At 38.3% G+C, this 15,873-nt stretch overlaps 1 protein-coding gene across 1 annotated transcript in view; it reads left to right on the top strand.

The window, feature by feature from the left end:
• The window catches only part of TSBP1 (testis expressed basic protein 1), a 151,125-nt gene extending 135,699 nt beyond the window's left edge, over nucleotides 1–15,426 (top strand). Inside the window, 1 exon segment of the mRNA XM_034661681.1 lies at nucleotides 15,043–15,426. Within this exon segment, the coding sequence (XP_034517572.1) occupies nucleotides 15,043–15,426 (384 nt within the window).
• The last annotated feature ends 447 nt before the right edge of the window (nucleotides 15,427–15,873 follow it).

Raw genomic sequence — 15,873 nt, 5'->3', positions numbered from 1 at the left:
ACGTGAAGGGAAGTCCTTCCAGTGGGCAGAGCTTCAAGCGGCACACCTGATTGTTCATTTTGTCTGAAAGGGGCAATAGCCAGATATAAGAGTCTATGTAAATTCATAGGGTGTGGCCAATGGTTTGGCTGGATGGTCAGGGACTTGGAAAGAACACTGGAAAATTGGTAACGAAGAGGTCTGAGAAAGAAGTATGTGGATAGACATCTCTGAATAGGAAAATAATGTAAATATATTTGTGTCCCACATGAATGATCACCAGAGTAATCTCATCAGACAGATTTTAATAAAATGGATAGAGTGAACCATTCTGTGGATACTAGTTATCCTTTTTCACCCAGTGAAATCATGAACAAAGTGATCATGGTAGCACGTTAGGCATGTGCTCAGCAACATGGACGTCTACTCACCGAGGCCAACTAGCTACAGCCACTGCCAGCTGTCAATTTGCCAGTAGGAGAGAAGGGCATTGAGTCTCTAATGTGGCACCAAGCTCCAGGGTGATAGCCAGATACCTGCTGGCATGTTCCATGCACTGCACTACTTACATCCTGGAAGGAGCAGCACTTTGTTCTTACTGGAATAGTTAACTACTCTGGATATGGTTTGTCTTCCCCATATGCAGTAATTCTGTCGGTGGATTTATAAAATGTCTTCTCTACTACCATTACCACACAGCATTGCTTCTGATCAAGAAACTCACTTCACAGCAAATGAAGTCTGGTAATGGGCTCATTCTGATGGAATTCACTTGTACTGTCATGTTCCCCATCATCTTAATGCAACCAGCTTGATAGAGGAGTATAAGGTATTAAAGGTCTCAGTTACGGTGCCAACTAGATGACAATACCTGGTCTGGGTGAGGCAATATCCTGTAGGATGTTGTACATACTCTAAATCACAGTCCAATATATGGCCAGGAATTAAATGGAGTTGGCTTCCCTCACTACTACTCCTAGAGATCCACGAGTACAAAGTTTGCCTTCTATCATCATGAACTTAGGCTTTGCTAATTTAGAGGTCATAGATCCAAGAAGAAGAATACGTCCACAAAGATACAATAATTCCACTGAACTGGAAGTAGACAATGCCAACTGGCTACTTTGGGTTCTTCATGAATTTGAATCAAAAAGCAAACAAAAGGGTTACTGTATTGGATGGGGTGACTGATCCCAGTTACCAACGGGAAACTGAGCTGCTACAATGCAATGGAGGTAAGAAGATCTCATACGTGTCTACTTATTATTACCATATCTTGTGATTTAACTCAGTGGAAAACCAAAACAACCCCATTCAAGCAGGACTGATAATGGCCCAGATCGCTCAAAAAAGAAAGTATGGACCACACGGCCAGGTAAAGAACAAAGACCAGTTCACATGCTTACTGAAGGCACAGAAAATATGGAATGAGTAGTGGAATAAGGTAGTTATCAATACCTACAATAGCTATAACCATGTGAGCAGTTGCAGAAACAAAGATTATAATTATAAGGATTTCTGCCTTATTTTTAATATTTATTTATATACATATTAACCAAATATTTTTATTTTTTCTCTCTTATCAACTTATCATCTACACAAGATGGATAATAATAGCAACTTAATCTCACAGAATTTAACTCACAGAATAGCAAGAAGAGTGAATCTCATCCAAGGACTATGCATACTCTTCTGGGAAATCTGGATGTGCTTTTGGTTATATGCATATTATACCATGTGAATTGTTATTATCTTCAGTTGAAGATTAAGTGTGGCTTAAGGAAATGTGCATCAGTGCTAAAATGACAAGGAGTGGACAGACTGCTATGGTCTTTTGATGTATCACCTTAGGCTACAGTCCCAAATTATTCAAATATGAATCTAAATGTTGCTGGGAAAGTATTTTGTAGATGTGATTCAAGTTTATAATTTAATTCTAAAGGAGATTATGCTAGATAATCTGAGTGGATCTGATTCAATCAGCTGAAAGGCTGTAAGAGTACAGCTGAGGTTTCCCTAATGAAGAAGAAATTCCCCTAAGGATGACAATCTCAGACTGAGCCTGAGTATTCCAGGCAGCCCCAACAGAGGACCTACCTTTAAATTTTCAGAATTCTCAAGCCAGACCACACAATAACATAATAATTTTTTTTACAATAAAGTTCTGGTATATATATACACATACACATACACATACACACAGAGTGGGATATTACTCAGCCATGAAAATAATGAAATCTTGCCATTTGCAACAAAATGGATGGATCTAGAGGGTATAATGCTAAGCAAAACAAGTTAATCAGAGAAAGGCAAATATGATTTCACTCATATGTGGAATTTAAGAAGTGAAACAAACAAGTAAACAAACAAAAAACCCAGAGAAACAAACAAACAAGCTCTTAAATACAGAGAACAGACTGGTAGTTACCAGAAGGGGGGTGGGTGGGTGGACGGGTGAAAAAGATAAGGAAGATTAAAAGCACACTTAATCAGCACTGAGAAATATATGGAATTGTTGAATCATTATACTCTACACCTGAAGCTAACATAACACTGTATGTTAACTATACGTCGCTAAAAGAAGAAAGAAAATGGGCATTTTATTCTCTTCCCTTCAGAAATCCACTAAAATGACTGACAAAAAATAATAAAAGGCATAAACTTAAAAAAATGTTCAGTGAAATCTTCCAAAACGTCAAGAATCAACTAGAGAGAAAAGAAAACTTCAAATAAGAAAGCTAACATAATACATTACTCAACAATGAACATTATTTACATTTTCAGGCTATTGCTAACACAATATGCTGATTTACCATATAAAAAGTGAGCTGGGGGGGCGCCTGGGTGGCACAGCGGTTAAGCGTCTGCCTTCGGCTCAGGGCGTGATCCCGGCGTTACGGGATCGAGCCCCACATCGGGCTCCTCTGCTATGAGCCTGCTTCTTCCTCTCCCACTCCCCCTGCTTGTGTTCCCTCTCTCGCTGGCTGTCTCTATCTCTGTCGAATAAATAAATAAAATCTTTTAAAAAAAAAAAAAAGTGAGCTGGGGGGGGCACTGGGTGGCTCAGTCAGTTAAGTACCTGCCTTCGGCTCAAGTCATGATCCCAAGATCCTGGGATGGAGCCGGTGTCAGGCTCTCTGCTCCACGGGGAGTCTGCTTCTCCCTCTCCCTCTGCAGCTGCCCCTGCTTGTGCTCTCGCGCTCTCTCTCTCTCTCTCTGTCAAACAAATAAATAAATAAATAAAACCTTACAAAAAAACTGTGAGCTGGGTTTATTGGAAAAATAGAGAGAAGAGAAGTGAACTGATGAAGGGGATAAAAAGAGGTACATACTTATTGCTCATAGGTGGACGCCAATGTGCATTACCCAAATTTGGGAAATCATGAAATATCAAGTGGATATTTTATAACTAAATATTAGTTCTAGAGCCCCCACCCCCAAAGAGTGTAAGTTCAAAGGAAATAGGAGGTAAGAAGGGGTGGGTCAGAGAAATTTTAGTTTTATTTACATTAAATAATTTGACTTTTAAAATAAATAACATGTACTTTGAGATGAGAAATTAAACTTAAATAATTCATATAAACTTTGCATTCTGCAGATTGATTTTAGGAGGTATTAAGGAAAACTAATTTTCTTCTAATAGACAATCAATGCCTATATTCTTTTCTTTTTCAGTTGTGACTTCAAAACCTGTCAGTAAGTTCCTCTTTTGAATCTGAAATATTCTGTGCTATCATAAGTCCCACAAGAGATTCTTGCATACTTTCGTTTTCATCATTTGTGTCTTTATAAATTTGCTGTTTTAGAGAATTGAGAAAAATATTAATGACTTCTTTAAGTTAGCTTCCATGTTTATTTCTGTTTGTTTCTACAGAAACTATCTCAGGACAAACTGGTAAGTTCCTCTTCTGTCTCTTGTCACTAGTATACTTCAGTATCTAAGGAATGGAAAAAGATTTTGCTCCAATATTGATTGTCATAATAGCTTAAATCCCATCACTATGAAAGTATTACTGGGATACTGAAAAATTTCATTTTCCTCCATGTACCCTTGGAAACACACTAAAGTAAAAGAAAAGATTTTTTTTTAAAGGCAAAACTATGGTATCTCAGAAATAGCAACAGAAAAAAGCAGATGAAAATTTGAAACAAAATTATTAAAGCTGAAAAGCCAATGTATGAATAATGAGTAATTTAGCTATCCAAAAAAACATGAATCCTAAGGAAATTCAAGAGGGCTCACTGTAAAGACTAGAACCAGAGGGCTCAGGATTTTCAGGGACCAGGTAACATTTTAGTCAAGCATATAAAGGTTGATATTAAGACAGGATGATTAGCTGAAAGTTTGTTAAAACAACTTCATATAAATCATCTCTTCCACTCCTCTCAATCAAGCTTCTACTTTGGTCCCACACAGTAGAGCAGAAGAAAAATGGTTTATGCTCAGGAGAGGTTAAACCAAAGGCACCCTGGATACAGGGACTTCCTACACAGGCAAAATCAGGGCGACATCTGACAACAGAGGGATATGTAAGAGTCTAGATCCTACTTTTTTCCCAATGTACTCAGAAAACTCAGAAAGTATAGATAACCCATGTTTGGAGAAAATGAACTACCCCAGGAAAAAGACAGACTGATTCTTATATGAAGGGTCATTCAGAGAAATCTGACTAGCCTGGATGGTGATTTGTAGCCAGGCACACAAGATCAGCTCTTTACTTCCATTTTTCAATATAAATGGACTTCCAAGTATCATAAGATGTTGTAAGACAGACTTGAAACCAAAAGACCAAAACTAAACCATCATATAGTAAACAGGAAATTAGGGAAACCAAGAAAGTTCAGAGAAAAATGTAAAATCTAAAAAATGTATTTTAGATAAATGAGATAATTCACTCACAAATCAACAGTAAGGTGATGTAAAGTACATTCAAGGAAAAAGAGAGGTAGAATATTAAAAATATGTTAGAAATGACATACGAATAATCTATAAGATAATATACATATTTTAAAAAAAAAGAGCTTCCTTGGGGCAGAATCCCAGGTGGGACAGCATAGTCTCATGATCCCTAGGGTCACAAAAAGACTGGGGGTGCCTAATTGTGGCAGAGTTTCCAAACATCCAAGCAGGGAAGCAGGGAAAACAGCGAGTCTAGGTGCCGGTTTTCTGCTTGCCATAAACCCCGAACCGCTGCATGGTCAGGTGACTGCTCGCCAAGCAGAGGCCCAGCAAAAGGCAGAAACCTGGAGAGACCACCCCACTCTCCTCTGGGAGGAACAGCTGGAGTGCCCGCCACAAGAGTCTGTAAAGTTTGGAGACTGGAAACTGGGTCGCTTGCCTGAGATAAAAACACTCAGTCACAGGCTAGGTGAACACAGAGTTAGGACAGAATCCAGGGAGACAAGAGTGATTGACTGCTTTTCTCTGAAGGCTCACTGAAGAGTGAGGGGCATGAAATTTCAGCTCCGGAGCTAGAGATGGAGAACCACCATTTGTATCCCCCCATCAGTGCTGAAAGCCTTCAGGGAGCAGAACAGTGCCCCATAGTGCAATCGGGAGCTGCTTACACTGAGCCTGACCACCTGGGAAGGGAGGTGCAATTCCAGGCAAAACACCTGAGAATCAACACAACAGGCCCCTCCCCCAAAGACCAGCAGGAACAACCCACTAACACCAAGTTTAGCAATCATAGAGAACTACAANCATGGGGGGGGGGGGGTACTATTATCCTTTAGTCTTTCAGTTTTATTTTTTGTCAGCGATTTTCTTATTTTATCAACTGTTTTTTTAACTCTCTTTTAACTTTCATTTATATATATGTTTATATTTTTTTTATTCTTTGTTTCCTTTCACTGTATTTTATTTTTGTGTATATGTAAATTTTTCTTTCTTTCCTATTTTGGAATCTAGTTTCTCTTAACAAACAGACTTCTTGTTTTCTTTTTTCTTAATTTATTTTGTTTCTGTTTTCTTCCAGTTTGTTTTGTTTGTATTTTTCTGGTGTTGTTGCTATTTTTGTCTTTTCTCTCTCTTTCATCTATTCTTTTCTGGACATAATGACAAGACAGAGAAACTCATGCCAAAAGTAAGAAAAGGAGGCAGTACTCACTACCAGAGATTTAATCAATATGGACATAAGATGTCAGAACTAGAATTCAAAACAACGATTATAAAGGTACTAGCTGGGCTTGAAAAAAGCATAGAAGACAGTAATGAATCCCGTACTATAGAAATAAAAGAAGTAAAATCTAGTCAAGCTGAAATATTAAAATGTTATTACTGAGCTGCAGTAAAAAATGGATGCTCTAACTGCTAGGGTGAGTGAGGCAGAAGGGAGAGTCAGTGATATAGAAGACGAAATGATGGAAAAGAGGGAGCTGAGAAAAAGAGAAAAGAAAAACAATGTCTGATTCACAAAGGGAGAATCTGAGAAATCAGAAATATCATAAAGCAAAATAATATTAGAATAACTGGGGTCCCAGAGGAAGAGGAAAGGGGGGCAGAAGGTTTATTTGAACAAATTATAGCTCAAAACTTCCCTAATCTGGGGAAGGAAACAGGCATTCAAGTCCAGGAGGCACAGAGAACCCTCCCAAAATCAATAAAAATAGGTCAACACCTCAACATACAATAGTGAAGCTTGCAAATTTCATAGATAAAGAGAAAGTCCTGAAAGCAGCTTGGGACAAGATGTCCCTAACTTACAAGGGTAGAAACATTAGACTGGCAGCAGACCTGCCCACAGAGACCTGGAAGGCCAGAAAGGACTGGCATGATATAATCAACGTGCTAAATGAGAAAAACATGCAGCCAAGAATACTTTATCCAGTAAGGCTGCCATTCAGAATAGAAAGAGAGACATGGAATTTTCAGGAGAAACAAAAATTAAAGAAATTAGTGAACATTAAACCAGCCCTGAAAGAAATATTAAAGAGGATCCTGTGAGCAAAGAGAGAGCTCAAAAGTAACAAAGACCAGAAAGCATCAGAGACAATCTACAGAACCAGTGACTTTACAGGTAATACAATCGCACTAAATTCATATCTTTCAATAATTACTCCAAATGTAAATGGACTAAATGTTGCAATCAAAAGACACAGCATATCAGATTGGATTAAAAAAACAAGACCCCTCAATATGCTGTCTCTAAGAGACACATTTTAGAGCTCAAGACACCTCCAGATTGAAAATGAGGGGTGGCTGGGGCACCTGGGTGGCTCAGTCAGTTAAGTGTCTGCCTTCGGCTCAGGTCATCTCAGGGTCCTGAGATCGAGCCCCATATTGGGCTCTCTGTTCAGTGGGGAGTCTGCTTCTCCTTCCCACTCTCCCTCTGTGCTCTCTCTCTCTCTCAAATAAATAAAATCTTAAATAAAAAAAAGTAAAGGGGGGAGAAGCATTTATCTTGCTAATAGGCATCACAAGAAAGGTAGAGTAGCAATACTTATATAAGACAAACTAGATTTTAAACCAAAGACTATAATAAGAGATGAAGAAAGACACTATATCACAATAATATGACCTATCCAACAAGAAGATCTAACAATTATAATATTTATGCTTGTAACTTGGGAGCAGACAATTCCATAAACCAATTAATAATGAAACTAAAGAAACACATTGATAATAATACAATAATAGTAGGAGGCTTTAACACCCTACTCATAGCAATAGATAGATCATCTAAGCAGAAGATCAACAAGGAAAGGAAAGCTTGGAATTCCACTGGACCAGATGGACCTCACAGATATATACAGAGCATTTCATCCTAAAGTAGCAGAATACACATTCCTTTCAAGTGCACATAGAACATTCTCCAGAATAGACCACGTATGGATCACAAATCAGGACTCAATTGGTAAAAAAGACTGAGATCATGCCATGCATATTTTCAGACCACAGTGCTTTAAAACTTGAAGTCAACCAAAAGAAAAAATTTGGAAGGACCACAAATACATGGAGGTTAAAGAACATCCTACTAAGGAATGAATGGGTCAACTAAGAAATTAAAGAAGAATTTTAAAAATTCATGGAAAAAAATGAAAATGAAAACATGACAGTTCAGAACTTTGGGATGCAGAAAAGGTGGTCCCAAGAGGGAAGTATATAGCAATACAGGTCTTCCTCAAGAAACGAGAAAAGTCTTGAATACACAACTTAACCTTACACCTAAAGGAGCTGGAGAGAAAACAGCAAATAAAGCCTAAATCCAGAAGACTAAGAGACATAATAAAGATCAGAGCAGAAATCAATTATATAGAAATGAAAAAAAAAACCATAGTAGAACAGGTAATGAAACTAGGAGCTGGTCCTTTGAAAGAATTAACAAGACTGATAAACCCCTAGCCAGGCTTATGACAAAGAAAACAGAAAGGACACAAATACATAAAAATCATGAATGAAAGAGGAGAGATCACAATCAACACCGAAGAAATACAAACAATTATAAGAGAATATTATAAGTAATTATATGCCAACAAATGAAGCAATCTGGAAGGAATGGATGGAGTCCTAGAAGCACATATACTACCAAAACTGAAGCAGGAAGAAATAGAAAATCTGAACAGACCCATACGAAGCAAAGAAATTGAAGCAGTAATCAAAAGTCTCCCAAAAACCAAGAGTCCAGGGCCAGATGGCTTCCCAGTGGAATTCTACCAAACATTTAAAGAAGAATTAACACCTATTCTTCTGAAACTGTTCCAAAAATATTGAAATGGAAGGAAAACTTCCAAACTCATTCTACGAGGCCAGCATTATTTTGATTCAGAACTCACGATAAAAGAATTACAGACCAATATCCCTGATGAACATGGATGTGAAAATTCTCACCAAGATACTAGCTAATAGGATCCAACAGTATGGTAAAGGGATTAATTACCACAACCAAGTGAGTTTTATTCCTGGACTACAAGGGTGGTTCAACAAATCAATCAATGTGATATTAATAAAAGAAAGGACAGGAACCATATGATCCTCTCAATAGATGCAGAAAAAGCATTTGACAAAATACAGCATCCTTTCTTGATAAAAACTCACAGTGTAGGGATATAGGGACTATACCTCAATATCATGAAAGTCATATATGAAAACCCACATTGAGTATCATACTCAACGAGGAAAACCTGAAAGCTTTTCCTCTAAGGTCAGAAACATGACAGGGATGGCCACTCTCACCAATGTTTTTCAACTAGTCACGTCTCCAAAGGCAAGGGAAACAAGCAAAAATGAACTATTGGGACTTCAAGATAAAAAGTTTATGCACAGCAAAGAAAAGAGTTGACAAAACTAAAACACAACCTACAGAATGGGAGAAGAAATTTGCAAATGTTTTATCAGATAAAAGGCTAGTATCCAAAATCTATAAAGAACTTACCAAACTCTATTCCCCAAAACCAAATAATCATCAAGAAATGGTCAGAATACATGAACAGACATATCTCCAAAGACATCTAGATGGCCAACAGACACATGACAAAATGCTCAATGTCGCTCAGCATCAGGGAATACAAATCAAAACCACAATGAGATACCACCTCACACCAGTCAGAATGACTAAAATTAACAACCCAGGAAACAAGAGATGTCGGCAAGGATATGGAGAAAGAGGAACCCTCTCATACTCTCATACTGTTGGTGGGAATGCAAGCTGGTGCAGCCACTCTGGAAAACAGTATGGAGGTTCCTCAAAAAGTTAAAAATAAAACTACTCTACGACCCAGCAATTGTACTACCATATATTTACCCAAAGTATACAAACATAGTGATTCAAAGGGGCACATGCACCTCAATGTTTATAGCAGCAATGTCCACAATAGCCAAACTATGGAAAGAGCCCAGATGTCCATCAACAGATGACTGGATAAAAAAATAATATTCCATTGTGTGTGTGCGTATATACACACACATATATATAGTAGAGGGTATTATGCTAAGTGAAATAAGTCAGTCAGAGAAAGACAAATATGATATCATTTCACTCATATGTTGAATTTAAGGAACAAAACAGATGAACACGGGGAAGGGACTGAAAAATAAAATAAAATGAAATCAGAGAGGGAGACAAACCATAAGAAATCTTAATCATAGGAAACAAACTGAGAGTTGCCGGAGGGGAGAGGGCTGGGAGGGATGGGGTCACTGGGTGATGGGCATTAAGGAAGGCACGTGATGGAATGAGCACAGGATGTTATAGGCAACTGATGAATCACTAAACTCTACCTCTAAAACTAATAGTACACTATATGTTAATTAATTGATTTGAGTAAATAAATAGATAAATAAATAGCTTCCAGAGGCTTGGTGAACACAAGTAAGAAGCACTGGAAGACGGGTGTGCCCCTTCCCACCTTTCTTGCCCTACACATGTCTTCCATCCAGATGCTCATCTCCATTCATTGGGGAAATGCACCAGCATATATAACTGCACTAAAGAGAGTGCTGCAAGACTGATAACTCCTTCAGGGAAAACATTTTTCTTCAGTTCCAAGTGACTACAAAGGAGGAGAGCAGTGTGGATAAGGAGCAGATTTCTTAACATATATACCTGAAAAATCCTCAGAGCCAGCATTGTTGTCAACAGAAAAAATAATCCAAAATTAATGTTACCTCTGCAAATCTGTGTCCTAACAAACAGTCTTCAGTAACAAAACAAATTAAAACTAAACTTCCAGAGAGGCAAATGAAACAAAACACAGAAGACGGGCATAAAACAAAGTAATAGCTCCAAAAGATCTGCTCCCCTTTAACAGGAGAGCAGGACACTTAGGAATCAACAACAGGGAGGTATGAAAAGCATATTATGGGAAAAGAAGAGTTGTAGTATATTAAATATATGAAGGTCTTAAATAGTAATATTCTATACAATGATTGGAAAATGATGTCAATAAAATTCCTAGAAAGTCAACTGAATCAAACAAAACAAAGACAGAAAATAGGAATTAAGAGAAAAGAACAGAACAACTCAGGGAGATTTACTCCACATTAACAAGAGTACCAGTCATAGATCATGCATTTTTTTTTCATCAAAACCAACAATTTCTGTTGGGGGTTGGGGAGAGAAAAGTCACCCAGATTTTAATACTATAAAAAGTTAAAATTCAAAGAGTCCACCAGGGCTCTTCACAATAAGTGGGAAAAGGCACACATGAAGACATAGCATCATGCATTTTCAGAACATAAGAAAGAAAGAAAAGTTGACAAATATCAGGGTTCAGGATTCAGAGAATAGCATAAGATTTCTCAGTAACAATAGCTAAAATTAGAAAACAATGGACCACTACTTTCAAATTCTAATGGAGATAATTCCAATGGAGAATTCTGTATCTCCCAAAATCCTATCAAACAAATGTGAAGGTCAAATGATGCTATTTTCATGAATGCAGGTGATAAAATTTTCATCTCCCGTGTCCTCTTCATTCAGAAAAAACAGGTGAATGTACTCCACAAAAACAAAGATGTAAACCAAGGAAGAGAAACTCCAGGTATCCAAAAGAGATTGCAAAAACATACAATTCAATACAAAGGTCAAATTGCATCTTCCCATCAAAACTCACGTGTTAGCAACATCTACATACATAAATTATGATTCAACTAAAACAATCTAAAAAAATTATTTTTGCATCCCAAAGTCTAAAAAGCAATAAATAGGCAGATGAATTATGTTACCTAGTGAGTTCCAGTTTAGCCTCTCATATCCAGACCTAAACACTCTTATTAATTCCTGGGAATGATCGTCGAGAAGAAGAGACTCTGCCTCACTTAAAGTTCCTATGAGCATGTGATAATGACCCAACATACGCTGTATTCCTTCCGTATACCTGTGCGTCACAGGAAAGTCATTGATATGAGGACGTACAATGGAGCTCATAAAAAGCTTAACTTTTTAGATACATTACAAAAGATCATTAATCAGGCTAAAAAAATATTGCATCTTCCCAGCTTGTGAGTGACAAAAATCCCAAAATGACTACTAGTCCACAAAAAATAATTAGTCCAGTTGACATACTGAGGGATTTGTGGCAGATGTCTTTGAAAGACAAGAAACTGGACAGATGCCCAAATGTGTTTCAACAAACTAAAAGACTGTACATTTCGTGCATTAATTTTGGAGATACATTAATGATTACTGCAAAGAAAATTAAACAAAAAAATAAAAGCAATATAAATTCCAGGTAATACTAAAAATTTGTAAAGAACTGAAGTAAAACTACACTGATAAATTGGTTGCATTTTAATAGTATTTATCTGGTTGCAATAATGTAAACACAGAATAATGTTTTTTAGCAGAAGTTGTGATATAAAAAATGAGAATAGTGACATGTATGGTGTAGTAGGCTCAAAATAGAGAGCTCCATGTTTTCATGCAGAAGCTACTGAGATGTCTCATTCTTCACTCCTCATACTGGGAAATGTGTGTTCTCCATCTTTTTAGCATTCTTGTCAGTGGGTTAGTACCTTCTTCAATCATTTTTTCAAAGAACCAATTTTGTGCCAAAAGAAAATATTTAGAATGAAGCATGGAGACAAAAGGATGCAGAATAAAGGAAAGCATATCAGAATAATACCAGTTACAGAGAAAAGTCAAAACATCTGCATGATTGATATGCCAGAAGGAGAAAAAGAGAATGGGAAACAAGGAATATTGCAACAAGAAATTTCATACCAGGAAGATATGATACCACATATTTAAAAATCACAACTGGGGCACCTAGGTGACTCAGTCAGTTAAGCGGCCGACTCTTTTTTTTTTTTTAACTAGTATTATTTAATTTATTTTTTATTTTTGCATTTTTCTGGGTACATAATTCCTTTTTTTAATTTTTTATTATGTTATGTTAGTCACCATACAGTACATCATTAGTTTTTGATGTAGGCTTCCATGATCCATTGTTTGCATATAACTCCCAGTGCTCCATGCAATACATGCCCTCCTTAATATCCATCACTGGGCTAGCCCATTCCCCACTCCCCTCCCCTCTGAAACCCTCAGTTTGTTTCCCAGACTCCATAGTCTCCTGTGGTTCATTCCCCCTTCTGTTTACCCCCCCTTCATTCTTCCCTTCCTTCTCCTACCAATCTCCCTGCTATTTCTTTTGTTCCACAAATGAAATTAAACCATATAATTGTCTTTCTCTGCTTGACTTATTTCACTTAGCATAATCTCCTCCAGTCCTGTCCATGTTGTTGCAAATGTTGGGTAACTGTTCTTTCTGACGTAAGCCGCCAACTCTAGACTTCAGCTCAGGTCATGATCTCAGGTCCTGGATAGAACACTGAGTTGGATTCCCCGCCTGGCACAGAGTCCGCTTGAGATTCTTTCTCTCCCTCTCCCTTTGCCCCTCCCACCACTCACACACGAGAATAAATAAATAAATCTTTTAAGAAAATAAATAAAAATCACTACCAATTCCAAACTAGATAAGTTTAAAAACAAAATAAGATCGAGAATACCAGAATAATACTGCTAAGAAATTCAAAAAGCAAGTCTTAAAAGCAGAGAAAAGAAATAGTGTACCTTCAGAGGTAAACTGTAAGATTAAGCTCTCCTCAATAAAACAATAGTAGCCAGGATAAAAGAAAATGAAACCTTCAAAGTATTGAACAAAAATAACTGCCAAAATTTAATTCCATACAGAACCAAAATATTGCTAATATGAAGGTGAAATAAAAGCAATCCCAGGCCAAAAAAAATTAAAATTAATTAGAAGTTTCCTAGTAAATATCCTAGGTGAAAGTTCCAAAAATGCTATAAGGACTATCAAACCTGAAAAGGTAAATACACAGATAATCTTAATAACTACTGACTGCAAAGCAATAACATCCTGAAGGTTTTTAACATCGATGCTGATGTTTACATGTGAGTATAATTAAATGAGAGTAATAACATATAAGTAGAGATGGATAAATAGAGTATGCTTGCTTTATACATACAGGTAAAAACACTAATTTTATCAGACTTTGATAAACCAAGGTTACAATTTGTAATCTCTATAGTAACAACTAATAAGCTACTATAGTAATATAAAATATAAAGATTTTATTTATTTATTTGACAGAGATAGAGAGAGCCAGCGAGAGAGGGAACACAAGCAGGGGGAGTGGGAGAGGAAGAAGCAGGCTCATAGCAGAGGAGCCTGATGTGGGGCTCGATCCCACAACGCGGGGTTCACGCCCTGAGCCGAAGGCAGACGTTTAACCGCTGTGCCACCCAGGCGCCCCAGTAATATAAAATATAAAACTAAGGAAGCAGACCATGAAAAAATTAAAAGTCCATCAATGTAAAAGAAGAAAAGAAAGGAAAGAAGGAAAGAATTAGCCAGGAAGGGAGGGAGGGAAAAAAGCTGAGGAGGACGGAGAGAGAAATATTACAAGTACTATGGATGGAAAGCATGGAGTAAAATGGTTTTAAACTCAGTTATATCAATAATTCCTTGAATTACAAATGGATCAATTGCTTCCGTTTAAAAGACAAGGATACTCTGACTAGATAAATAAAAATATAAAATAAAATCCACATCTATGTTTACAAGAGACAAATCTAAAATATGAGGACAGCGAAAGATTGAAAAATTAAAAGATGAATAAATACCACAGAAACTCTAACCTAAAGAGAGTAGTTACCGATATAGTATTGCAGGAATCTAAGGCAAAAAGCATTCTTAGTGATTAAGATGGATATCACATAATGATAATTGATTCAATTGGCCAGAAAAATCAAGCAATTCTAAACTTGTATACCGGGTGCCCTTAAACAAAGGCAGACCCTGCGCAGCAGAAATTCCCGCTGTAAATTCCGACTCCCTAAAAACTGGATAGCCTTAATAGCCTGTTGACCTGAAGCCTCACCGATATCATAAACAGTCAAACACACATTCTGAATATCATACGTATTATATACTATATTCTTACCATAAAGTAGGCTAGAGAAAAGAAAACGTTATTAAGTAAACCAAAAGGAAGAGAAAAACATTTACAAGAGTCTACCGTAAAAAATCGATGAACAAAACCATGTCAGGCTAGTAGCAGAGCTGCAACTTCGGGGACTAGCGGCTGGACGCCCATAGAGCCGCACTTCCCAGGCGGGGGCGGGGGCGGTCCGGGAGGAGCAGGAGGCTGCGGCGGCAAGAGGCGGCGAAGGAACACTACCCTGGGTCGGAGGAGACCGGCCCCGACGCCAGCGTGGAGCTGGCCCCGCCCCTCCCTGCGCTGCTCCCGCCGCTGCCTCCCGGGCAACCGCGCAGATCTTGGTAGCCCCGTCGGACCTCCGCTACGAGGGAGAGCGCTGGGACTGCAGAAGCTCACCTTGGAGGGCGCCGCCAAGCTGTCGCCGGACACACTGCATTACCAGAGCCTGGGGGAGCGCACAGGAGGCTGCCACTGTGGAGCAGTCCTCTGAAATGTTGGCCTCAGGGCACCTGCACATCTTTGACCGCAACTGCAGCATTTGAGAGAAGTAGGATACACACTTCATCGTTCCAGCTACTGAAGGAAGCCCAGAGAGTAACTACACGCACAGTCAACACGCACAAAGCACAGCACACCTTCTGTGTTAAGAGACTGGACGTTCAGAGCTTTTCCACTCACCCCTCAAACCCTGGAGGCTTCTCAATTGCCCCACAATGTCTAGATAAGGGCATCACCTGGAGTGTGGTCCTTGAGAAATTCAGTGGTAGCAACTGGGAGAAGACCAGAAAGGGCCACAAGAGCATCAAGATCATGTCTAAATAGTAAGCTCCTGTTGCTCCCTTACTGGAAAGGAGCTTTGATGTCCCCACTGCACCCTGGTGATGCTTATCAGTGTGGCTGACCCAGGCTGCAGTTTGCTCCAGCCATCAGTTTCTTTAGGTAGCTCTCTGTCCTTCCTCAGACCAGATTTTGATGTAGGCTAGTTGACT

Source organism: Ailuropoda melanoleuca, chromosome 5, assembly GCF_002007445.2.
Source record: "Ailuropoda melanoleuca isolate Jingjing chromosome 5, ASM200744v2, whole genome shotgun sequence".
Classification (NCBI taxonomy): domain Eukaryota; kingdom Metazoa; phylum Chordata; class Mammalia; order Carnivora; family Ursidae; genus Ailuropoda; species Ailuropoda melanoleuca.
This window is presented reverse-complemented; position numbering and strand designations above follow the sequence as displayed.